We start from the raw sequence: 24560 nt of genomic DNA on the forward strand, positions 1-24560 counted from the left end.
GACTTTCTGAATAGAGGTGAATGTCACAAACATGGCCTGGCTGCTGTGACTCAGTGAGCAGAGCTCCGGCCTATGCACCAAAGGGTCACCGGTTGGTTCCCTATACCCGGGTTGCAGGTTCATTCCTCCGCCCCAGGCGAACGTGTGCAGGAGGCAACCAATGTGTCTCTCACATCGCTGTTTCTCTCCCCCCGCACCTCTCTAAAAAGCAATGGGAAAAGTATATCCTCAGGTGATGATTAACCTGAAAGAAAGTCACAAACACAAATTATACCTGTCTGTTTTATCTGGGATGTGGGTTTCCCCCTTCTTGCATGGAGGGATTAATTTCTGCTTTACCCAACGCTTTTAGAATTACAGTTAAAACTAAAGCAAGAAGGTAAGTGCTTGGGCCTGGGCTGCTGTCCACACGTGAACTTTTCCCTTGCAGACAGTCCCCTTCAATGGCAGCGACTTAGCCCTGTTTACCATGACATCCGATAGCCATCTGGTATCAAATGGGGGGGCGTGACTTAAGAGCAAACCTTTTGATTCACGGCATATTCTTCCTCATGTTTTAACATTGAACCACCTTCTCCCTTAGGAACTCAAGGCCCTTGGCAAGTTCATCGAAGAAAGCCAGACCCTGTCCCCAGACATGAGAGATTTTGCGACAGGCCTTGTGACCAACGCTCTGCCGCTGCTGAGGACCGCAGGGCCCGGAGACGGCGGCCTGGTGGGCATGGTGACTGAGCTGGCCGTTCACACCGCCATCACCCTCCTCTGCGGGCAGCACAGGGTCTTGGAGCCCCTCAGGAACTTGGCCTTCTCCCCAGACACCATGGCGGTAACACATCAGCCACGTGGGGACCCCAGGGTGGGCTTGTCATGCAGAGGCCCTGTCTGTGCAGGACACTGTTGAACCCATCTGTGTCCTTGAGCCCCCATCTGCCTGCATCTCACCCGATCACGATGCCCAGTGTGGGAGAACCAGGCCTCCCCCTGTTGCTTCACAGAGAGCTATCTTTCTGCACAGACAGCTCCCGAGGCCCGGGAGAGAGGAAGCCAGACCTCCTGCCGTGTCTAACGGTGGCTCTGATTTCTCTGTGTTTCAGAGGGCATTTCTCCCGACGATGCCCCAGGACATGCTGGCGCAGGCCAGGAGCTGGAAGGGTCTGGAACGTGTCCAGTGGTACAGTACGTGTCCTGTCCCATGGTCCCAGTCCTCTGAGCTTTGACGAGCTTCCTGGTGCCATGTGAGCCCTTGGCTCAGAGCAGGGGCCCACATGGTTGGTGCCACATGGCGGGACAGGCATGGTGTGCAGAGTATAGATGAGCTTGCGCCTTTCCTGGTCAGGCAAGGCCTGATGAGCTCCTGTTCCCTTCATCCTGCTGCCTGGAGAGCAGGGGACTGGGAGCCATGCCCGAGGCTCAGCCTCAACGCAGCCGTGCGTGGGGCCCTAAGGCAGTTATCTTAGGAAAATGAAACTGGGAAACAGAGCAATATAGCCCATGGCTTTGTAAAGTCTGTGGGCTGAGTGAATAGTCCTTCAAGCTGGAAGAAAGCATGCTCAGGACAAAGAACCGGATCAGAGAGCGGACATGTCGCCCACCTGTCTCCCCAGCAGCCCTGGCTCTGCGTGGAGTTGGCCTCTCCTGCTCCAGAGAGTTCAGTGCACAGCTGGCTTCCCACGTGGCCCAAATGCCCTCTCCTGATGGGGAGGGAGGGAGGACAGGCCCAGGACAGGGTTTAGCCCTCCTCTGCACTGCGCAGGTCAGTGGGGGAAACCTCGCCAGTCAAGTGTGCCCTGCTCTTCTTTCCACAGCATGTCCTAGAGGTCACCTGTGCTGTGTTGGGGAGGTGAGTCTGGGTGTTGGGAGCAGGGTTTTGGGGGCTCAAGAAGCGTGTGTTCTTCAGGTCTGAGGGGACATGGAAGAGGAGGAGGAGGAGAGTCTTGACCTCCCAGGGAACACAGGTGCCTCTGAGGGCTGCTCCAGGCTCCAACTGAACTTCTGCATGGAGCTGAGGGTGTCCAGTCAGGCTCCAGCCTCGGTACCTTGTGACTGTCTTTATCGGGCATCCTGGGCAGCATCCCTAGCCCTGATCCCCAGCTTCCAGGAGCACCTCGATTCCCCGGTGCATCACCCAGAGGTGCTACAGGTCCCTGGGAGACAGCATGGCTGCAGGTTAGGAACCACCGCCAGCCACCCTCTGTGGCCCCGCAGCATGAGCTCAGGGACATGTGACGGCAAAGTGGTGACCGGCTCAGAAGCTGGTTACTAGCCCAGAGAGGAGAGGTGGGCAGAGAGGGGGCGAGGTGGGGAGAGAGAGATGCATGGCTCTAAGCCCCAGTGCTGAGTAGGCCTGCCAGCCCTCCCCACTCCCCCCCACCATGGTGCCCACGCCCTGAGCTGACACCCGCCTCTCCCCAGTGCGGCCGACCCATGGAGCAGAGTTCCTGTATCGACTGCGGTGCGCCTGTCGGAGGGCAGAACCACAAGCCCAACGAAGGATTCACGGGAGTCCAGTACGTAAGGCTGTTTCCTTCTCACTGCTCGGACCCCCTCACCCCCGCCATGGGCTGTTTCTCTCCCACCTGATAAACTGACACAAAACAGGGATCACTACTGCAGTGCACGTGGGCCACTGACCGGCAGGGATCGGGCCACGGTCCCATGGTCATACACGGCGATGTGCCAGATGCGCCATTGGCCACCTGGGCTCGGAAGGGCAGGGCAGAACACATATTAGTACTGTTATATGAGCGCCTGCTCATACAGGTGTCTCCCACGTGGGCCTGCCCAGGGCAAGCACCCACTGAGATAGGTGTGACGTAGGCAGGTGATCTAATTCTGAGGACATTTCAGTCTGCAAAACCCATGGGACAGACACCATCTCACTGGTAAACTCGCTTGGCTTCCTCAAACCCCTCCCACCCCGAGAAAGCCTGGTCTTCCAACCTACCCTGCTCACCTGTCCAGACAGGAGTAAATGCTGCCTTGAGACAGGAGGCGGGCCTCTCCATGTTCATCATCCTCCCTGGCTATTCTGGTGTAGCCACAGTTCAAAATATTCCAACCTGTTGTCTCGATAAACCATCAGAATGTTCTAGAACTGCCAACAGGTATTCACAGTAATAGGTACAAATATGTGTCCCCAAAAATGTATACACACCTTGAATAATTATTTTTTTAATATACGTTTATTGATTTTAGAGAGGAAGGGAGAGGGAGAGAGAAATAGAAACATCAACATTGAGAGGGAATCATTGATTGGCTGCCTTCTGCACTGGGGATTGAGCTCACAATCAGGGCCTGTGCCCTGATGGGGAATGGAACCCTGACCTCCTGGTTCATAGGTCAACACTCAACCACTGAGCCATGGTGGTTGGGCTCACTTTGAGTGATTAGTGATTCCAATGGGTTAAATCTGAAAAAGAAAGAAACATCAACTGAGATATCCGCTGTTAAAGCATGTGTACATTTTCTGGGGACACCCTATTTCTGCAACTGGACTTGTCTATCACACAGTACCTGCCATCTGGGCTTGGCCAGAACTCCTTCACCTGACCTTGGTCCCAGTCTTTGATTTGGGAAAAGGAGACCGCTCTGCCCATGTCCCCATATCAAATGTCGGCTGCCCCAGACTCTGGCTGTCCTGAGCCCGCCTTCTGTCCCATGTGATTGCAGCGGAAGAAGCAGGTCCAGCCGTTCGTGTTGAGGGGTGGCCCCTGGACAGCACTGAATGCTGCTTCTTTCAGCCCCTTTTCCCTGAGAATGTTGTGGCTGCAGGACAGCCAGGAGGGTAGTTCTAGGAAGAGCAAGACTCTTGGGAAAGCGGTCTGGGCTTAGCAGAAAAGGTGCTTTTAACGTTATTCTTTTCCCCAAACATGAATCCGGTCTTCAGGCCCCCAGGACCTAGGTGTGCCCCTGAGCTGAGAAGAGATGACTTTCGCCCTCACTGGGCCTCTCCTACTCTTTCCAGAAACACGGCAGACAGAACACAGACTGGCCACGTGCTGGGAAGCCCACCCCCCAGTGATGAGGCGGTGCTTTCTGACCGAGAGCTGTCCCCGGTGGTCTTTCTTCTCGCCCGGCTCCTCACTCACCTGGCTATGCTTTTGGGTGCGGCCCACAGCCCCAAGGTACCTGCAGGGATGTCCAGCTCTGTGTTCTGTCCTGCAGCCCTGTGCTCCCTACTGTTTCTCAGGGCCTAGCCCCTCCTGTGTGTTTCGAATTTGTCTTTCTACCGAATCCACCAGGTAACACAAAGTTTACACACCCTGACTCTGCCCAAGGCAGCATCTGGTGGGATGGAGAAGTGCTCACCAGCCTTTATCAAGTCCATTTTATTTTCAGTACTAGATGCCCAGTGCACGAATTCATGCACCAGTGGGGTCCCTCAGCCTGGCCTGCTGGATCGGGCCAAAACCAGCTCTCCAACATCCCCCAAGGGGTGCCAGTTTGCGAGAGGGCTCAGGCCAGGCTGAGGGACCCCACCGGTGCACAATCGGGGCCAGGGAGGGATGCGGGAGGTTGGCCAGCCAGGGAGGGACCGTAGGAGGGCTCCAGGGCATATCCAGCCCATCTCGCTCAGTTCCGATCAGCCAGACCCCAGCAGCAAGCTAACCTAACAGTTGGAGCATCTGCCCCCTGGTGGTCAGTGCATGTAATAGCAACGGGTTGAACGGTCAACTGTCTGCCCCCTCCTGGTCAGTGCACATCACAGCAAGCGGTTGAGCAGTCTTACCATATCATTAGCATATTACACTTTGATTGGTTGAACGGCCGACCGAACAACCAGACACTTAGCATATTAGGCTTTTATTATATAGGATATTTTTATTGATTTCAAAGAGGTAGGGAGAGGGAGAGAGAGATAGAAACATCAATGATGAGAGAATCATTGATCGGCTGTCTCCTGCACACCCTACTGGGGATTGAGCCTGCAACTTAGCCATGTGCCTTTGACCGGAATCAAACCGGGACCCTCCAGTCTGCAGGCCAATGCTCTATCCACTGAGCTACATTGGCTAGGGCTGAAGTCCATTTTCAGTGACTGGCGCCATCCACACCTGAGTGTGGAGAGGTTGATGCACTCACAGTCTTTCCGTGTCTGGGCTCTGGGGCCGGAAGAGCGGCCTGTCCTCTGAGTTACTGAACCACGAGAGTAGTGAGACCTGGCTCAACTCTGTGTGTGTGTGTGTGTGTGTGTGTGTGTGTGTCGGGGCGGGGGGGGGGAGGCCCCTGTTTCCCTCCCATGATCCTGGAGCCCCCTTGTCTGCTACTCCACCTTCCTGCGTCCTCCTTGAGAACCACCTCCTGACTCAGAGCTGGTGTTTTCCTCCTGGCCCCCACACACCGCCTGTCTGATGCACTGTCCCACCCATCTCAGGCTCTGATTGACATCATCAAGCCCGCAGTGAGGGATCCAGGTGCGTTCCTCCAGCAGCACATCCAGAGGGACCTGCAGCAGCTGATGAAGATGCTGGGCAAGAGCGCTGATGATACGGCCCAGGTGGCGCACCTCGTCCTGTGCATCCTGTTCAAGCAGCAGCCCCTCTCCCCCCAGAGTAAGGGACTGGGGCGAGGGGTGCCTGAGGAGGCCCTGGGGCACAATGCAGGGCCTGGGGGAGACAGAAGGGTGGCGATGGGCACGGTGGGAGCAGTGTGCCTGTCAGCGGAGGGACAGACTCATCTGTCCTTTCCAAGCTCTTTGCGAGAGTCCGGTCATTAGCAGAGAGGTGTGTGGGGAGGCTTTGCAGTCTCCAATGTCAGAAATTGACGCATCTTCACAAAGAACATGGGGGGGGGGGGTAGCTGCAGGAGCCATTTTTTAAAATATATTTTATTGACTAGAGCCCCGGTGCACAAAAATTTGTGCACTCGGGGGGGGGGTCCCTCAGCCCGGCCTGCACCTATTCACAGTCCAGGACCCCTTGGGGGATGTCCACCTGTTGACTTAGGCCCACTCCCTGGAGGATCAGGCCTAAGCTTGCAGTTAGACATCCTTCTGGCAGCCAGGGAGCCCTCTGGGGATGTCTGACTAAAGGCTTAGGCCCCCAAGGGATCGGGCCTAAACCATAGTTGGACATTCTTAATGCTGCCACGGAGGCGAGAGAGGCTCCTGCCACCACCTCTGTGCTGGCCAGCCATGAGCCAGCTTCTGGCTGAGTGGCACTCCCCATATGGAAGTGCACTGACCACCAGGGGGCGGCTCCTGCATTGAGCATCTGCCCCCTGGTGGCCAGTGTGCATCATAGCAACCGGCCATTCTGCCATTCAGTCAATTTGCATATTAGCCTTTTATTATTATTACTAGAGGGCCGGTGCACAAAAATTTGTGCACCCTGGCAGGGGGGTCTCTCAGCCCGGCCTGTGCCCTCTTGCATTCTGGGACCCCTCGGGGGATGACCACCCGCTGGCTTAGGCCTGCTCCTCGGGGGATTGGGCCTAAGCTGGCAATCAGACATTCCTCTGGTAGCCCAGCAGCCCTCAGGGGATGTCCACTTGCCAGCGGGTAGCAGGCCTAAGCTGCAGTCGGACATCCTTAGTGCTGCTGAGGAGGCAGGAGAGGCTCCCACCACCACCGCTGTACTGGCAGCCATCAGCCTGGCTTGTGGCTGAGCAGAGCTCCCCCATGTGGGAGCACACTGACCACCAGAGGGCAGCTCCTGCATTGAGCGTCTGCCCCCTGGTGGTCAGTGTGTGTCATAGTGACCAGTCATTCCCAGTCTTTCTGCTATTAGGGTCAGTTTGCATATTACCCTTTTACTATATAGGATAGAGGCTTGGTGCACGGGTGGGGGCCAGCTGGTTTGCCCTGAAGGGTGTCCCGGATCAGGGTGGGGGTCCCGCTTGGGTGCCTGGCCAGCCTGGATGAGGGGCTGATGGCTGTTTTCAGGCTGCCTGCACCCCCTTTAAGGTGGGGGTCCCCACTGGGGTGCCTGGCCAGTCTGGATGAGGGGCTGAGGGCTGTTTTCAGGCTGGCCAAGCCGGCGACTGAAGCTCCCAGCCTCTCCTTTTTTTCTTTTTTTTTTATTCTGGGATTTATTTACCTTCTATAATTGCAACTTTGTTGCCCCTCCAGCTCTGAGGCCACGGCCTGCTGAAAGCAGGTATCTGGGTTTTTTTAGCTTCTATAATTGAAACATTGTTGCTTCCGGAGCTCAGAGCCGGGCCGAGGCAGGTGGGGAACCTTGGCTTCCTCCATCACTGGAGCAAGCAAGCCTCCTGCTCACTTTAGCTGCGTGGCTGCCGGCCGCCATCTTAGTTGGGTTAATTTGCATATCCTGCTGATTAGCCAGTGGGAAGCATAGCAGAGGTATGGTCAATTATCATGTTTGTCTATTATTAGATTAGATACTAGTAGCCCGGTGCATGGAATTTGTGCACATTAAAAGAGAATTAATTGCCCTAACCGGTTGGGCTCAGTGGATAGAGCATCAGCCTGTGGACTGAAGGGTCCCAGGTTCGATTCCGGTCAAGGGCATGTACCTTGGTTGCAGGCACATCCCCAGTAGGGGGTGTGCAGGAGACAGCTGATCGATGTTTCTCTCTCATCGATGTTTCTAATTCTCTAGCCCTCTCCCTTCCTCTCTGTAAAAAATCAATAAAATATATTTTTTAAAGGGAATTAATTAGAAGAGATATTTTAATATTGCTATTTGCCCTTTATAATAGAAGTGTGAGAGATGAAAGGAAATTAGTAAAATGTATATGAAAATCATATGTAAATTTATTAATAAATAAACAGTAAAAAAAGGATATAAAAACAACAGAGGCATGATATAAAAACAACAAAAACATGATATGAAAACAACAAAAACATGATATGAAAACAACAGTGATGGAAACAATGACTAATAAAGTGATTCGACTTATTCTAATATCTCCCTGTACACCACATTAAGAGTGAAAACACTTTCAGAGTGCTTGACTAATTTCTCTTGTGATGAAGTATTTAGAACTTTAACTGTAACATCACATGCTCTTCAAACTCGAGAGAAAGCAACATATAACTGACCATGTGCAAAAACAGGTTCAGGTAGGAACATGCCTACTCTATCTAGAGTTTGTCCTTGTGATTTATTAATAGTCATCACAAATGCTGGCATCACGGGAAACCGTCATCGAATCAATTTAAATGGGAGGCCAGTGTCAGATGGGGACAAATTAATTCTTGAAATCAGAACAGCCTCTCCCTCTGTAGATCCTGTTAATACTTCAGCTTTGATAATGTTAGGTCGCAATCTTTTGATAATAAATCTGGTACCATTACAAAGGCTCCATTTACTATTGAGATTTCTCAATAGCATGATGATTGCACCCACTTTCAATTTTAATTTATGACACGGCATTCCTGAAGGAGTAATACTATTCAGAAATTCAATGGGGAAATTTTCCTTTGTTTCTTTGTTATGGGGTGGGGCCACAACATTAGTAACAAAGAAACAGAATTAAAACTTTATTGTGGGGAGCCGCTACAGTGTTTTGGACAGGTTCAAGCCTTGAACTGATGAGAGGGCACAGTCCTCTCATTGCCACGTGCAAGTCCCAGCTTGGAGGGCAGAGCCCTCCCAGCACAATTATAGCCAACAGCTGTAGTTGTAAGCTTGAACCTATGGTCCAAACACATGGCCCCACGTGCCTGAGTGATGTGGGCATGATAGCGTTCAGGTGCATGTAGTTGAGTAGGATTGAAACCCACGAGAATGTTGTAAACATCTTGGTCACGCCCTTACTTTGCCTCGTAGCATCTGCTATAAACTAAAGGCATGGCTGTGGGCGTGGTCACTGTCTCTCAGAGAAGCAGCGTCCCACCGAGACCCGGCTTTCATTCTCTTGTCTGTCTTTTCTAAGCCTTTCAGCCGCCCCACTCAGGTTCATACTTTAGAAAGATCTGCCTCCATGCTCCCAGGGTGGGTTCCTGCCTCAAACTCCGCCCTTACAGGAAACAGCCCCGGGAAACAGCTTGGGGGAAGGCGCAGCCATTGCCAAGACAACCCCTGCAGGACTGACTTGCTTCCGCTAGTCGCTGTTCCTCTGTATGTGACGAACACCACCCATCGTTTTTATATAAATAGATAGGATGTCCCTATTTCCCCCCTTTTGCCCCCTCTGCCCAGCTCTTGCCCCCCACTCCTCTCTGGCCATCATCATACTGTTGTCTGTGTCCATGGGTTGTGCATATATTTTCTTTGGCTAATCCCTTCTTTAAATTCACTTCTTTAAATTTTTATTTTCAGATAAGTGCTTATAACTGCACTATTATATATTTTCTATTATATCATTTAGAATTAATATATTTTTTAATTGAACCCTTGTAAATTTTAGCACAATTTAATAAATTATGCTAGAAGCAATTAGGAGATTTTTCATGTAATGCAGATACATTTCAATTGACATTTTATTAATTTTTAATTTTTTAATATTTTAATTTGAAATAATCTCATACATGTAAAAAAACTATAAAATACTACAGCATATCATATGTACCCTTCACCCAATTTCTTAGGTGTTAATAATTTAAACATAACCATTATACAACTGACAAATTTGGAGTATATTTTTCTTATAATCTCTTTAATGTTACTTAATCCATTTACTTTGTTTTTGTTAATCTTCACCCAAGGATATTTTTCCATTGAATTTTAGAGAGAGTGAAGGGAAAGGGAGAGACACATTGATTGGCTGCCTCCTGCACATGCTCTGATAGGGACTGGGGATCAAGCCAGCAACTGAGGTACATGCCCTTGAGTGGCCATCAAACCTGGGACCCTTCAGTCCACGGGCTAATGCTCTATCCACTGAGCAAAACAGGCTGCAGCTTAATTCATTTACTTTTCATCTATATGTGTCTTTATATTTAAAGTGGGTTTTGTTTTTGATTCACCCTCATAATCTGTCTTTTAATTGGTGCATTTATGCCACTGACTTTCAGAGTGCTTACTGATGGAGTTAGTACCATATCAGGTGGCTTCTGGGGCTTCTGGGGCCAGCCAGTGGCCCGGGATCGAATCTGATCACGGGCGGCAGGCAGACAGCTTCTGGGGTCGCCCACGGGGGCCTGGATGGTAGCTTGCACTGCCGGCTGGTGCTGTCCCGCTCTGCCTGCAGTATGCAAATTAGCCACCATCTTTGTTGGCGGTTAATTTGCATATCTCACTGATTAGCCGATGGGAGGTGTAGCGAAGGTACGGTCAATTACCATGTTTGTCTATTATTAGATAGGATTTCTTTACAGAGAGGAAGGGAGAGGGATAGAGAGTTAGAAACATCGATGAGAGAGAAACATCGATCAGCTTCCTCCTGCACACTCCCTACTGGGGTTGTGCCCGCAACCAAGGTACATGCCCTTGACAGGAATTGAACCTGGGACCTTTGTGTCCACAGGCTGGTGCTCTGTCCACTGAGCCAAATGGTTAGGACAGGAGCCATTTTTTTAATACTCTGGTTAATTTAGAAGATACCCACATCCCCCTGAAAAAGGAACATTATTTCAGTTTAACACTTATTCAGGTTCACTATATGTAGACAGCTGGGGGTTTTGTTCCTTGGGGAACCCACACATTTTTCTTTGTAGGGTTTTTCAAGTTTAATGAAAACTTGTCAACCAAAGAAGAGAGAGATTCCTGGGAAAAACTCTTGGAGGCCATCATGCTGCCCGAACTGAAGGTGAGTGAAGAGGGGCAACAGGTTTGGGGGGAGGGCTTCCTGGGAAGTCGCTGGGGTTCAGCCTATGTGCCTTAGCAAAGGTGGCCAGAGCCCTCAGCCAATCTCAGATCCAGCTGTGCCAGCCCAGGTCACCCCTGCCTGCCATCCGACCTCTCCCTCCCTCGCCTGTGGGTGCATCAGGGGGAGGAACAGCTGGGGCCCAGAAGGTATGGGGCATAGTTTTCTCTCCATTTCATTTCACAGCAGATTGTGAAAGCAAGAGGCAGAGACATAAACGACCACATATAGACCCACCCCCAGTGTGTACTAACGACCATAGGTCAACTACTCCTCAGTCAGACAAGGATGCTCCTCAGAGTAACAAAGCCCATCAGGAAATAAGCATCAGCAAGTAACAGGGTGGGAGGAAGATGTAGGCCTGAGTCTCATGCCATCTGGGCAGACAGAACCATACAGAATTAGGATGAAAGTTAACCAACATGGATATTTGATTATGTGTCAAATGAGCAGGTCGGCCTAGACGGTTTGGCTCAGTGGTTAGAGTGTCAGCCCTTGGACTGAAGGGTCCCAGGTTCAGTTCCCATCAAGGGCACATACCGCTGGTCAGGGCACATGTGTGAGGCAACCAACCCATGTGTCTCTCTCACATCAATGTATCTCTCTGTCTCTCCCCCACCTTCCACTTTCAATGGAAAAAATATCGTCGGGTGAGGATTAACAAACAAAAAAATAAAATGAGCAGGTCAGGCTCCTGCTCATTCACCCACGGCCCCGTCCCAGGTGACCCCATCTGTCCACAGTGGTGCCTCATACCCAGCGCCTGGTATCATTTGCCCCATGTAGCATCTGGATAAAACCCTCCTAGAGGTGAACAATCTCATCAGCCGCGACAAGCATGTCCAATCCAACCCGGTGGCCAGGATCGTGTTCGAGGACCCGGCCACCTTCCTGCGCAGCCTGCCCCGGGGCAGCGCAGTCCACTGCTCAAAGATGTGGAGCTGCCGCACCAGGATCACCGTGGAGCACCTCCGGCACGTCGTGGAGCAGAAAAACGGCCAGGAGGCCGTGCCAGTCCTCTGGAGGTTCCTGCAGAAGGTGGGCACCTGGCAGGGACCGTCTGCCTGATTCCCCTTCGAGCCTGAGGCACGGTTAGAAGACAGCCTGATCTTCCCTAAGGGTGGGCGCCGGGCACCCTGCTTCAGGGTTGGATCCTGACCCAGCTATCTGCAGCAGAGGACAAAGGGGAGGGTGGTGTGAACTTAACTCACAGGGGAATCATGCACGAGGTGGGATTAGTGGGAATCTGCAAAGACCTGGGGGGCCTGGGGAGCAAGAAAGAACAGGCTACGAGTCTCGCCTGGCCATGTCCGGCCACCTCCATCCCCCCAGCGCCTGGGGCAGTTGGTCATCCATGCATGTCTGTTGAATGAAAAATTACAGTCTAAAGTCAAACAGAATCTCACTGTTCCTGAACCGTTTGGGTTTACAGCACAAGGGGCATTAAGGGATGGTCGTATCCTTAGAACCAGAAACACACACTGCTCTTAGTTCAGTGCCTGGGACTTGCATTTTCTACAGTAGACGTCCCAGTTGTTTCCCTCCACGGAGCAGTGTTGGCAGCTTAGCGAGCTCACAGCAGAGGGGCTTCATGTTAAGACCCTGCTCTGTCCCTGGGAAGGTGCTCAGGCCAGGTCCTCAGCACGGCACCCCGGGGTGAGGCAGGAACCCCGCCTGGGCTCCAGGTCCTGGGCTCTGGGCTGCTCCTCTCCACACCCAGCCCATCCCGTTGGCCCTAGAGCAATGATGGAGAACCTTTTGAGCTCGGCGTGTCAGCATTTTGAAAAACCCTAACTTAACTCTGGTGCCGTGTCACATATAGAAAAACGATTTATATTTTTGATATTTATTTTATATATTTAAATGCCATTTAACAAAGAAAAATCAACCAAAAAAATGAGTTTGCGAAAAATCAACCAAAAAATGAGTTTGCGTGTCTCCTCTGACACGCGTGTCATCGCCATCACTGGTCTAGAGGCTGATGTGTGGGCCTGTGAGACAGGGGCTTTGTCTACTCCACTGCCTCCAGAGTGTAGAACGTGCTGACACGTGGAACAGCCTTTTCCCCATTTCCAAGGGTCACACAAAATGCCACTTTGGCCCTGGCCAGGTTTTCTCAGTGGTTCGAGTGTCATGGGTTCAATTACTGGTCAAGAGCACACACCTCAGTTGCAGCTCCATCTTCCCCCGGGTTGGGGTGTGTAGCTAATCGATGTAACTCTCACACATCCATGTTTCTCTCCCTCCCTCCCTTCTTTCCTCTCTCTCTATAAATCAATGGAAAATATTCTTGAGTGAAAATTAAAAAAAAAAAAGCCACGTTGACTGGATGAAAATACAAACACACGCCATGAGCCAGCCCCACAGCCTCTGTTCCCAGTGGCACTTTCTGGGCAGATAAAGGATGTGATGGGTCGGTCTTCCCTCCCCAGGAAGCAGAGCTGAGACTGGTGAAGTTCTTGCCTGAGATTCTGGCCCTGCAGAAGGATCTGGTGAAACGGTTCCAGAATGTTCCAGAAGCTGAGTACCAGTCCATCAGAAGTTTCATTGACAGTCACAGCTCAGGTAGGACTCTCCCGTCACAGGAGGTCAGGACACCTGTGTCTGGTGGCTCAAGGGTCACTCCAACTGGGGCTGGGGGCAGTTCTGGGCCCCCGGGCGCTTTTCGCAGGAGGATGGGCTGCCATGAACCCCGGGACACGGTGAAGGCTTTGCTGCAGCCTCACTCCAGCTCCCCACACTGGGCCGCCATGCTCCCAAGGCAGCAGCATTTGGTGAGCGAGTGTAGGGCCAGCGCAAATGTCCTGGCGGGTCTGACCTGCACAGTGGGGGTGTTTGGCAGGGGGCCTGAAGCAGCTGCTCCACAGCCGCATCACGGTGTTTCTGTCCACGTGGAACAAGCTGAGGAGGTCTCTGGAGACTCGTGGTGAGTGCACGCTCCCCTTCAACGCGAAAGGCCACAGGAGGACCCATCCTCATGGCCCTGCCTGCAGTCCCCTCTCCACACAGCACCACCTGCGTCTGGGTGGAGGGGTCTGGGATGGTGAAACCACACAGCTGGAAAATCCACCCTCTGGCCCGGCCGGCGTGGCTCAGTGGTTGAGCATCAACCTATGAACCGGGAGGTCACAGTTCAATTCCGGGTCAGGGCACATGCCCGGGTTGTGGGCTCTGTCCCCAGTGTGGGGCGTGCAGAAGGCAGCAGATCCGTGATTCTCTCTCATTGATATTTACTCTCTTCTCTCCCTTCCTCTCTGAAATCAATAAAAAAGAAAAGAAAAAAAACCCACCCTCAGTCCTCTTGGGTCTGTACATGTGCCAACAAAAGGGACTTGGGAGCTCTGGGGACAGTGGCACCTGGAGAACGGGAGGGGGACCTCAGTCCCTGGGCGCTGCTCAGGCTTGGGGTCCCTGCTGCTGCTCCTGCGGGGCCTCCGGCCCTGATGCCCTGCAGGAAGCGGCTCAGAGCAGCTGCTGGAAAACAGCCTGTCCTTTAAAGGGGAGATCAAGCTGCCTGCCGACTACTGCTGTGCCGACCGGGACCTGGACACGGAGTTCGAGGTCATTCTGCCCCGTCGCCAGGGCCTGGGCCTCTGCGCCACAGCCCTGGTCAGCTACCTGATCAGCCTGCACAACGAGATGGTCTATGCGGTGGAGAAGTTCTCCAAGGAGGAGCACAGGTGAGGGCACGCCCGGGGGTCCTGCCCTCTCAGCCCAGGGAGGCGTTTCTGAGCCCTGGGGGCAGGGTCAGCAGGCCAAGTCAGCTCTCTGGCAAAAGCAGGCCCAGCCCCGCCCTCAAGTGTTGCAGGCCTCTGTGCGGTGTCCTCTGCTGCGGCCGGGAGCAGCACGCTGGACCGCCCCGAGCGCCGTCTTCCATCCTCAGCTACTCCGTGGACGCCTCCGAGGTGGCCGACCTGCACGTCATCAGCTACGAGGTGGAGCGGGACCTGTTGCCGCTGATCCTCTCCAACTGCCAGTACCAAGTGGTGCAGGGCGCCGAGAGCCTGCAGGAGCTGGACCTGGAGCGGATCCAGCGCCAGGTCATCGGCCGCTTCCTCCAGGGCAAACCCAGGCTGAGACTTAGGGGCCTCCCCACGCTGGTGTACAGGCAAGACTGGAACTATGAGCACCTGTTCGCCGCCATCAGGAGCAGGATGCCCCAGGTGAGCACTGTGCCTGTCTCGCTGGGGGCTCCCTTCACACAGGCCACTCCCACACCGGGCGTTTCCTTCCCTAAGCCCACCCACCGCTCCTTCCGGAGGGCAGGCGAGGCCAGGTGGCCGGCACACACGCTTTCTCGTGGAGCATGGCAGATGGCAGTCTCGTGGTCCCGGTGTCATGGCCACGTGTGCCGATGTGGAAGGCCAGAGAACTCTGTTTGTGGCGGGTGCATGTTGAGTGTGTGCATGTGTGTGCGTGTTTAATGTATGTGTGGAGTGTGTGTGCATGTGTGTGCGTGTTAAATGTATGTGTGCATGTGTGAGCATGTTAAATGTATGCGTGGAGTGTGTGTGCATGTGTGTGCGTGTTAAATGTATGTGTGGAGTGTGTGTGCATGTGTCTGTGTGCACATCCTCACAAGTGGCTCTGAGGGTCCGGTGAGTTCCCATCTGTGACTAGGAAACAGCCGACACTTAGGAAGCACAGTGCTCCTCCCAGCCTGTGACCTTGGCGGTGGCGGTCAGCAGTCTTACCAGGCCTCCATGCACCCCTGCCCACGGACCCCTGCCCTGCTTCCCATTTCCAGAGCCCCCTCTCCCACGCGGCCACCAGCGCCCTGGGCAGGCAGCTGCAGTCCCACAGCGACACCTGCGAAGCTCTGTCCCTCGTGGAAGTCACGCTGGGGTTTCTGAGCACAGCGGGCGAGGACCCCAACATGGACCTGAACGTGTACCTGCAGGACAAGCTGCGCATGGGCGACCAGACCGAGCAGGTGGTCAAGGTGGGTCTCAAAGGAGACCAGCTCTACCCCCCCCCATCCTGCCCTCACTTCCTGAGGGCACAGAGAGCAAGTCAGTCTAGCGGGCAAGTCTAGCAGTCCCTCCCCGGCCAGCCCTCCTGGACACAGAACAGACCCTGAGGTCGAGGGTGTGCTGGGAAGGGAAGACTAGGCGCAGCAGCCAGCGCGGCAGGGGTGACCAAGGACAACGCACCTGCCCACTGGTCCTGGCTGGGGCTGACGTGCTGTGTAGAAGCCTCTCACTCAGAGAGGCAGGGACTCAGCACTGGAGCCCATGGTGGAGGGAGAGAGACACAGGCACCTGAGTGCAGAGCGCTCAGCCACCACCTGCAGGAACCACTTCCTCTCGCAGGCCTTACACCGATGTCAGCTCCAGCACATCATCGCCCTCTGGCAGCTCCTCTCAGCCCACAAGTCTGAGCAGCTGCTGCGCCTGCAGAAAGTAAGTCCCGCCTCCTGATGTCCACTTGACACTTACTTGCCTGGCCTCCCTCACCTGTGCCTCCTTCGCTGCAGGAGCCCTTCAGGAAGATCAGTGCCAAGTACAGAGTGGAACTCAGCCCGGAACTCGCCAAGCAACTGCGCACGTTCCTGAACCAGAGCTCCCTGGACACCTTCCTCCTGGAGCTCCACGAAATGATCCTCTTGAAACTGAAGAACTCCCAAACCGAGGTCGACTTCAAACCCGAATGGAGGTAGGGCTGGTGCACCTGCAGGCCAGGCACCCTCGCACCATCATTCCTGCAAACCTCCAATTCCTGTCTTACCTGCAGTTCCCATTGCCAGGGTCCCTGAGGACTGGCTTTGGGGGTGTCAGTCTCTAGTGCAGGGGTGGGAACATCTGGCCCATGGGCTGTGAAACGCCAGCAAAATCATTTGGTGTGGTCCTGTCAAGGCATTAGGGGTGAGTAAATGTTTGACCAAATATAACAGGCTAATTTTTAAGTTGAGAATTTTGAATGGCCTGTGAATGCTGTTACAAATATCCAAATGGCCCTTGGCAGAAAAAAGGTTCCCACCCCTGCTCTATAGGATCTTTTTGAATAATTGCAAAAGTCATATTCTCAGTATAGCAACTGGACTTACTTGTCAAAGAGATGTTCATTTTAACTGTCATTATGTTGTTGCTGTACTTATTTATGCATTCACTGATTGTCTTTTTATATTTATCTTTATAGTTGAAAGTATTACAAATGTCACCTTTTCCCCCATTAACCCCTTCTAATCCACTCCCATCCCCACATTTAACTCATAGAAAAAGCTACACCCGTGCATAGTGTGAGAATACACACATTAATATTATCTGTCTTTTACATTTTCACCAACCTAATGGCCAGAACATGCTGTCCCATGTCCACTCACAGTTCCCTATTCACTAGTAAGGCTGAAAATATTTTTCTGTTTATCAGCCATTTGTATATTTCCTCTTAATTATCTCCTGATACCCTTTGATTATTTGGGGGGAGCTGTTTATTTTTTCTTAGTCTTAAAATATTAGAATTAACCTTTTATCCATTATGTTACAAATGCTCTTTATTAAAATATGTTTTCATTGATTTCAGAGAAGAAGGGAGAGGGAGGGAGAGAGAGAAACATCAATGATGAGAGAGAATCATTGATTGGCTGCCTCCTGCACACCCCCTACTGGGGATCTTGCCCACAACTCCAGCCTGTGCCCTGACCTGGAATCGAACCCTGACCTTGAAATTTATGAGGCCAAAGCTGACAGAATTTTTCCGTGGAGCCTCCATGGGGACAGAGAGTGATAAGGGCCTCCCTGATCCCGAGGCTATAAGATAATCCAGAGAGTTTTCTTCTTGTGCTTCTAGAGTTTTATGTTGTACACTAGGAGCCCAGTGCATGAATTCGTGCACCTTGAAAGTAACTGTGGGCCATGAGCCTATGATGGGTATAGGAGCAGGTCTCAGCCCATCCTCCAGTTCCCCCACCCGGCCCCTCCCACCGTGGCTCCTTGTCCCCTGTCTGCCAGCAGCCCTGCTCCTGCCACCGCCACTTCTGCACTCTGACAGTGCTGATCCCGCTTGCAACTGCTCGTGGCGCAGAGCAATTGGTGCAGGCGCCAGCAGCGGGTTCGAGCAGAGGCTGCTGCCCCAATTGCCCCTCAGGAGCAGGGGGAGGTGGAGAAGCCCTGATAGGCAATCGAGGGCGGCAACCACCTCTCACACCCACTGACGGCGCCAAGAGATGGAACTGGTGCCGGGCGCCTGCAGCGAGTGCGAGTGCGAGTGGGGACAGCGCCAGCATCAGGTGTGAGCAGCGGGCAGGACCACGGTGCATGGGAACAAAGAATTTTCAGTAACAACCAGAGGCTTTCCCCGGTGACAGTGATCAGCACCCCACCTTGGTCTGGCGACCCCGCTCACCTGCTCCACCATTCCACCGCAGCCCATGCTCACCATGTTCTGTGCACACCCCCTGGTGGTCAGCGCACATCATAGTGACCTGTTGTTTTTGTTCAATTGTTCCGCAGTTCGGTCTGTTTGCTTACTAGAGTTTTATGTATATAGATTATGTTGTAACCAGTTTATTGCTATGTGTGGTGTGTGAGGTAGGGATTTAACTTTGCTGGTTTTCTAAATAGAAGTCAAACCCCAGTCCCCTCACTAACACTGCAAAGTCTCTATTTTCTCCTATTATGCTATGTAGCATATACCTGTATACATTTATATCTTTGGATTTTTTTAACCCTCTCCTGAGAATGTTTATTGATTTTTTTTTTAGAGAGAGAGAAAGAGAGAGAGGTGAGAGAGAAACATCAATTGGTTGCCTCCCTTACACATCCTGATTGGAGATCAATCCCACAACCTGGGTGTGTACCCTGACCGGGGATCAGACCCGAGACCTTTTGGTGCTTGGGACGATGCTCCAACCAACTGAGCCACACCAGCCAGGGCCATGTCTTTGGATTTTTTAACAAGTCCTTGTTCCCCTGGGTTTTGGGTGTAGGGAAAGGAGCCCATTCCTGGGGAACCTACATGCTTGTTGACACAGAATGGCAGGCTTCCCTTTCTATCCAGCAGGTCACATAGATAGATGGGCCTCCACCAGGCGCTCCTTCCTGCAGGGCTTGTGCAGCGCATGGGAGGCAGCGGGTGCACAACAGAACCTCCAGCGGGGCTCCTGGTCCCAGGGGACCCACTGGCCTAGGGTGGCCTATGGCTGACCCTCGGCCTTTCTGGTTGAGGGAGAACTGGTTCTGCCAATGGCTGGGAGGGGTGCCCGTGGAGGCGTATCCAAGGTTGTCTGGAATATGTTCTAAATGCCGTCCCCTGTTCCTTGGTCTTTCAGCCTGAGAGACACTCTAGTCAGTTGCATGGAGCGTAAAGATGGTGACATTCCCCCCGAGATGGAGTCTCTCTTCCCGGAGGAGATACTGCTCTGCCACTGCGTCTCCGCGTGGAAAACAGCAGCCATGCTGAAATGGGCACGACAGACAAGATAGAGCCACTCCCTGCGCATCACTCTACTCCTCCCCCCACCCATGGCTGGCGCTGGGACTAGGCCTCAGGACCTGAGCCCCATGCTCTCTGGGTGGTGACCACTGGTCCCTGGAGGTGGGACGGAGCAGGACACGGGCCTCACGTTCCAGGGGAGCAGATGGGAACAGTCTGTCTCGGGCCTCTAGGCCCCTGATGGTCACATCCCCAGACACCAGGCCCCTTCCTCTGACTACACGTCAGAGCAGGGGAAATGGGGTTACACATTTTTGCTTTTTTTTTCTAATATGCTTTGCACTCGTGGAAGAGAATCTGGCTTCCTTCCTTCCTCTTTTCCTTTATATGCTGAGTATTGTACACATCTCCTAGGTTCCCAAGAACATGAAAAAGTGCCAGACTCTCATTTGCATTCTCACAAGTCAGGGCGTCCTGGGAGTCACAGACCTTGGAGTCAAACCAACAAGACCTGGTGCCCTGACCCCTGACACACTAGGGGGTCTGAGCACTGGACTCAGAACCCCGGACAATCTCAGGGTCTCAGTTTCCTCTTCTGTCAAAGGAAGGAACTGGACTGGTGACCGAGCTTCCTCCCAAGTCTAAGCTTTTGAAATTGGGAATGAATGTGTGTCAGTGCAGACTTGGGTCTGGGCTCAGCCTGGCATTGCTGAGGGGAGTGTTTGACTGGCATTCTGCTCCATAAATGGATCCCGGTGTGACCTCGATGTCCCCGCACCTACAGTGTCCACTGAGGCATAAAAACAGACTCAAGAGAGAACACAAGACCTTGAAGTTTCTGGAAAAGGATCCAGAGAACCATGGTCCCAGCCCTGCCCTCAAGCTGCCTTCTAACTGGAAGTGAGATGTTTAGGGGCCTCTCTGGACTAATTATCTCTCCTGGGTGCCGGGCACTGACAGCCACGAAGAAACAACTTTAGGGAAAAGGCCTTCCATGCACATTTTAAGTGAGTGAATGACTCATCAACTTGAAGTTGGGCCCATGGGTGATGAGAGCTACAGAAACAAGAGCTGGGGTACATGCCCTCACCTCAGCCCCAAGGGAGCTTCAGATGGCCCCGCGCCTGAGGTCACTGTCCTGATTTCTCTCCTTCGCGCTTGGTGAGCAGAGTACAGTGACCCCGTCCCGCCCACATTCACCTGAGAGTATCTGCCTGTACTCAGTCTTCCAATCCTGCAATCATTCCCAATTATGCAAAGGCACCCCCACCAATGTCTGCACCCTGAGTGTCACTTAATTGCCCTTGAATCATGGAAGGGGGTTGCTTGGAACTCCTTGGATACCTCAGAGCTGGGATGGTGCCCCAGGCCATCAGTGCCACTCTGGCTCCTCAAGGTGCCACATAGGAGCTGAAGACCCTTTCAGGGGATGGGTGAGGGGGATTGGGAATGTTCACCCCACCTTAATGAAGGTTTTTTAATTAAGATTTTTTTGTACACTATGTTTTCCACGCCTTAACTGCCATTGTCCAACATTATCTTGTTTGTATAAAAATACACTGGCCTAGCACACACAAATGCAAATTTTGTTGCAGCAGTTACACCTGTTTAATAAACCTGAGTCTTGATCAAGCTAGAGAATCCTTCTCTGAGGGGCAGAGCTTCTATTTATGGCCGTTCACCCTGCGCTGGCTCAGGGACGGTTTTGCTCGCTTGTGGAATGTTCCTGTAGAGCTGTCCGTCATGGGGGAAGACATGCACCTGGTTCAGAGCACGAGGGGAAACGTCTCCGGGCAGAGTGACAGCAGAGCTCAGAGCCTTGGAGTCTAATGCCACTCCCCAAAAGCAGCAGCCTCCGCCTCAGAGGGCACCCTCCACCCCTGGCCTGGGCGGGAGCCAAGGCCCAGCTATCCCAGCCTGAGCTAATGGCTGGGGGGTTGTGGGGTGGGGGGATCCCCAATAGAAGGAAATAAAGAATGTGAGAAAGATCTCAAGCTTCCGGCTGCCCACTTATGTTTGACTGGAAAAATGCCACTTTAGGGAGAAGTTTCATTTTTCTCTTCCAATTAGAAAAGGCTCCTCTGCGACAGCCTGGCGTCTGGAACTACAATGTCACTGTAAGAACATTTAAACCTCTGAAGAATGTTTGCGAGTTTATTTGAGGCAAACTGTCAATTGCCGGGAAGCAGAACCTCAATATATGAGGATAATGCTCTGGAGAATGGCAATTTTTTACCTTATTTTATACATTACAATCAAAAGAGAAGATGTAAGGGGGTTACGTGAAAGCCATTGGTGATAGATTAGGGAGGTGGGAGAAAGCAAACTGGAGAAACCTCTGGGATTAGATAAAAAGTAAATGATAGACACCTGCTTCTTTTACACAGGTGGGTGCAGAATAGTTAGCAGTCAGCAATTAATAATAATGAGGGTATTTGTGGCCTTCGCAGAGTGGTGTTTATGCTTTGAGGAGGTCTAGAGAAAGGAAAATTAATTTGACATTCCAACAATATGTTATCATAGATGCAAAAAGACAGTAGGCTCAGTTAAGGTGAAGATTGACCTTTGTCAGGGTAGATACCAGCCTAGGACGTTACTACCCACCATAACTGCTTTTAGGTAAAGTTTTAATTTCAGACCATCCTTCATGGTTACTTTAGGCCTCTGAGTTTGCAAGGCCACCACGCAGCCCTCCCTGGAGCTGTCATGTTAGCACAACAGCAGGCTCACCCAGAAATCCATGCCTGCACCACCGCCAGTCCTCTGATTCCTCCTCACCTTCTGCTCTCTCATTCCGTTGTCTGGGCATCTCCCTGCTGCACAGCCCTTCTGCTTGTGGCCCAGGCAGAAACAGTCTCAAGGTTGGTGGGGTCTTCAAATCTTCACCCTCTCTCTCTCCTCTGTAAGACCTTACCTCCTTGGGCATGCCAGCCATGTATCTTTCCTCACGGGTTATGGAATTTCATCAGTTAATTGACAGTCATGAGCTATTTCTTCTCTCCCCATCTCACCACTCCACCCCCCACCCATCCCACCCACCCCATCCACCACCCCACCCCAGTGAGCTCTTTCAGTTATTCCCAGGTTCAGGCAATTCTGTTATGGACCAACATTCGCGAGAGTAAGACCACCGACTCCAATTAGGTCTTAAGCAGCAAGCGAGGGTTTATTGAGCTGGCCAGCAACTGCCACAGGCGTCTCCACGCAGGGAGCTCTCCTCCTGCAGCAGCCCCAACCTTGGTGCTAGGCAAGCTTTTATTCACAGAAACCACAAACGTCCTTGGGTACAGTTACAAAGGTCTAATCAGGGCCTTGACGCACAGAAGTCAGGAAGTAGGAAACTTGGTGTTATGTCTGGTTACCCATCCTTGACCACATCCTTGATCTCTTGTCAGTTTACAGAGAACTCTAACTGGGGCACAGCTGGGGAACAGATTTGAAAATTTTCTACTGACATTCAATTCATCACACTCCCTACTGGTCTTAGGAGATGAATTCAGACCCTGGATTCATCACTAGTATCTACTAGCTGAGAGTACTGGGTGTGCAGGACAATGAGTTTGACAGAGAGGAGGGGCCTTGCCACAGTGGATAGGAGGGTTGTGAGCCAGGGGGACCAGGAGAACAGATTCTCATACCAGTTCCCCTCTGCCCTACAGGCCTCTTCTCGGTTTATCAGCCGTTTCCTTAACTGACTTAAACTTTCTCTAATTACCCCGGAGTGGTTAGTGTAAGGAAGAACTCAGCAGGGTGTTATCTGAACTCTTTAGATCAGGTTGATTGACCAGGTCCGTTGTCTTCTTGAGGGTGATCCGCAGCGGGTGTGTCTGGTCAGAGGTCACCTTCTACTCAGGCTGGGCTGGTGGGCTGCTGCCGCCCAGAGGCAAGTAGGTCACCCAAATACTCAAATGCAAAGGGGTCAAGTCTTTTGGACAAATAGTCTACCAACCTCTTCTAGGGGCTGAGACTTTAGGTGAGTACCTCTTTGGCTATGCCCCCTGTCTCACATACCTAGAGGTGGAAATACTTAGTTACATCTGGTAGCACTAGTTGGCCCATCGTCCTTGCTCTGCTCATGTCTGTCTAACTGCTTAATATATTACCTCAAGGATCCTGGCTCTGAATTCTTTTAGAGAAAATGGATTTTGAATTTCTTCTGTAGCTGCTTCATACTGAGGAGGGACGAAGTTTTCTCTCAGAGCCAAGAGATCCTTGTTGTCTGTCAGAGGGATGATGAGGCCTGGGCACAGAAGGAGGTGGGCTTTTGACCTGACAGAGACAGACTGTAACAAATGGTCCAGTGGAAGGGAAAGAAACCATTTCAGTTTTAATAACCTATTGAAATAGGATTTTTCTCCTCAAATTACCTCTATATTTATCAAAAAGCCAAATTAAGACCAATTTATCTATTTTATTCAATTTGACCTGATCATTTGCATAAACACAACAAGAATAGTAACTGACTACCTTTGCCAGAATTTCATGATTGAATCTTAATGTGCTCTGTAGGGCCAGGAAGCCAAGCCATCCAGCTGCCATCAGGCCTGCCTGCAGTATCTGCTGAGTTAGGTGAATCCCTCACCTGTAGCAACTCTACCTGGGCCTACGCCCTAGGTTTTAAGGCCCATCTCAGTAGCCATCCTACTCATTGCGGCCCAGAGTGCATGGGAGTTCTGCAGGGATGCAGAGGCGTCCTTATTGCTCCCCTTCTACTCTGACCAACTGCCAGTGATGGCAGGGCATGGGCCTGATGCTCCAGCTCCAGCCATCTTCAGGGCTCCCAAGCAGGATACCAGGCTTTTCCCGTGGCACTCTTATTGGCTTCAAGTCTTCAGAGTGCAGACAGGTCTCTTTAAAACATGATACTCCAGTCAAAGTTTTCCGTTAATAAAACCACTATTAGGAACCAGTCTTATTGAGTCTATGCAAAGAAATGTATTGCCATGATTTATTAAACATTGCCAAATTAAGGATGAATTATATAAGGAGAAAAATATACTGACCTGCTTTATGATTTTCTGATTTTCCTTGCCAGCCCTTTTCATGGACTGTAGCCCATCACTGGTCTACAGCCACTGCTGGCAGCTATAGCTACATTCAAACCTGTAAGAGCATCAAAGGTTAATACAACATATTAGTACAATGAAACATAATATTGGCATTATGGCCGCTTCAGGCAGCTAAATCTTCTGCTACTAAACATGACATATGGTAGGGCTATACAAACATCTTAGGGAGGTGACTAAAGTCTATTTTCGACCTTCCCACACAAGGCAAAATTGTCCTTGTCTCTATGGAGCCATGTCCATGAAGACGCAGGCATCATCTAGTTCCATTATACAGTTTTCTGCAGGCCACTGTCAGGGCTGTGCATTGCGGCCAGTTCTTCTTTCTAGCTATAAACACAGTCTGTCTAATTTCCTTAAAATGTATTCTGGCACAGGAGAAAGTTGTTTTGCTGTACACAGGCAGCT

General features: G+C 51.8%; 1 protein-coding gene across 1 annotated transcript in view; it reads left to right on the forward strand.

The window, feature by feature from the left end:
• RNF213 (ring finger protein 213) overlaps positions 1-19136 on the forward strand; it is a 74140-nt gene extending 55004 nt beyond the window's left edge. The window contains exons 47-62 of the mRNA XM_006105582.3: positions 584-826; positions 1095-1176; positions 1806-1840; positions 2413-2507; positions 3965-4124; positions 5375-5552; positions 10565-10656; positions 11500-11751; positions 13146-13278; positions 13556-13639; positions 14213-14393; positions 14597-14876; positions 15461-15655; positions 16026-16115; positions 16190-16368; positions 18983-19136. Of these exons, the coding sequence (XP_006105644.1) occupies positions 584-826; positions 1095-1176; positions 1806-1840; positions 2413-2507; positions 3965-4124; positions 5375-5552; positions 10565-10656; positions 11500-11751; positions 13146-13278; positions 13556-13639; positions 14213-14393; positions 14597-14876; positions 15461-15655; positions 16026-16115; positions 16190-16368; positions 18983-19136 (2433 nt within the window). The remainder of the gene's footprint in view (positions 1-583; positions 827-1094; positions 1177-1805; positions 1841-2412; positions 2508-3964; positions 4125-5374; positions 5553-10564; positions 10657-11499; positions 11752-13145; positions 13279-13555; positions 13640-14212; positions 14394-14596; positions 14877-15460; positions 15656-16025; positions 16116-16189; positions 16369-18982) is intronic.
• The last annotated feature ends 5424 nt before the right edge of the window (positions 19137-24560 follow it).

Source organism: Myotis lucifugus, unplaced genomic scaffold, assembly GCF_000147115.1.
Source record: "Myotis lucifugus unplaced genomic scaffold, Myoluc2.0 scaffold_698, whole genome shotgun sequence".
Classification (NCBI taxonomy): domain Eukaryota; kingdom Metazoa; phylum Chordata; class Mammalia; order Chiroptera; family Vespertilionidae; genus Myotis; species Myotis lucifugus.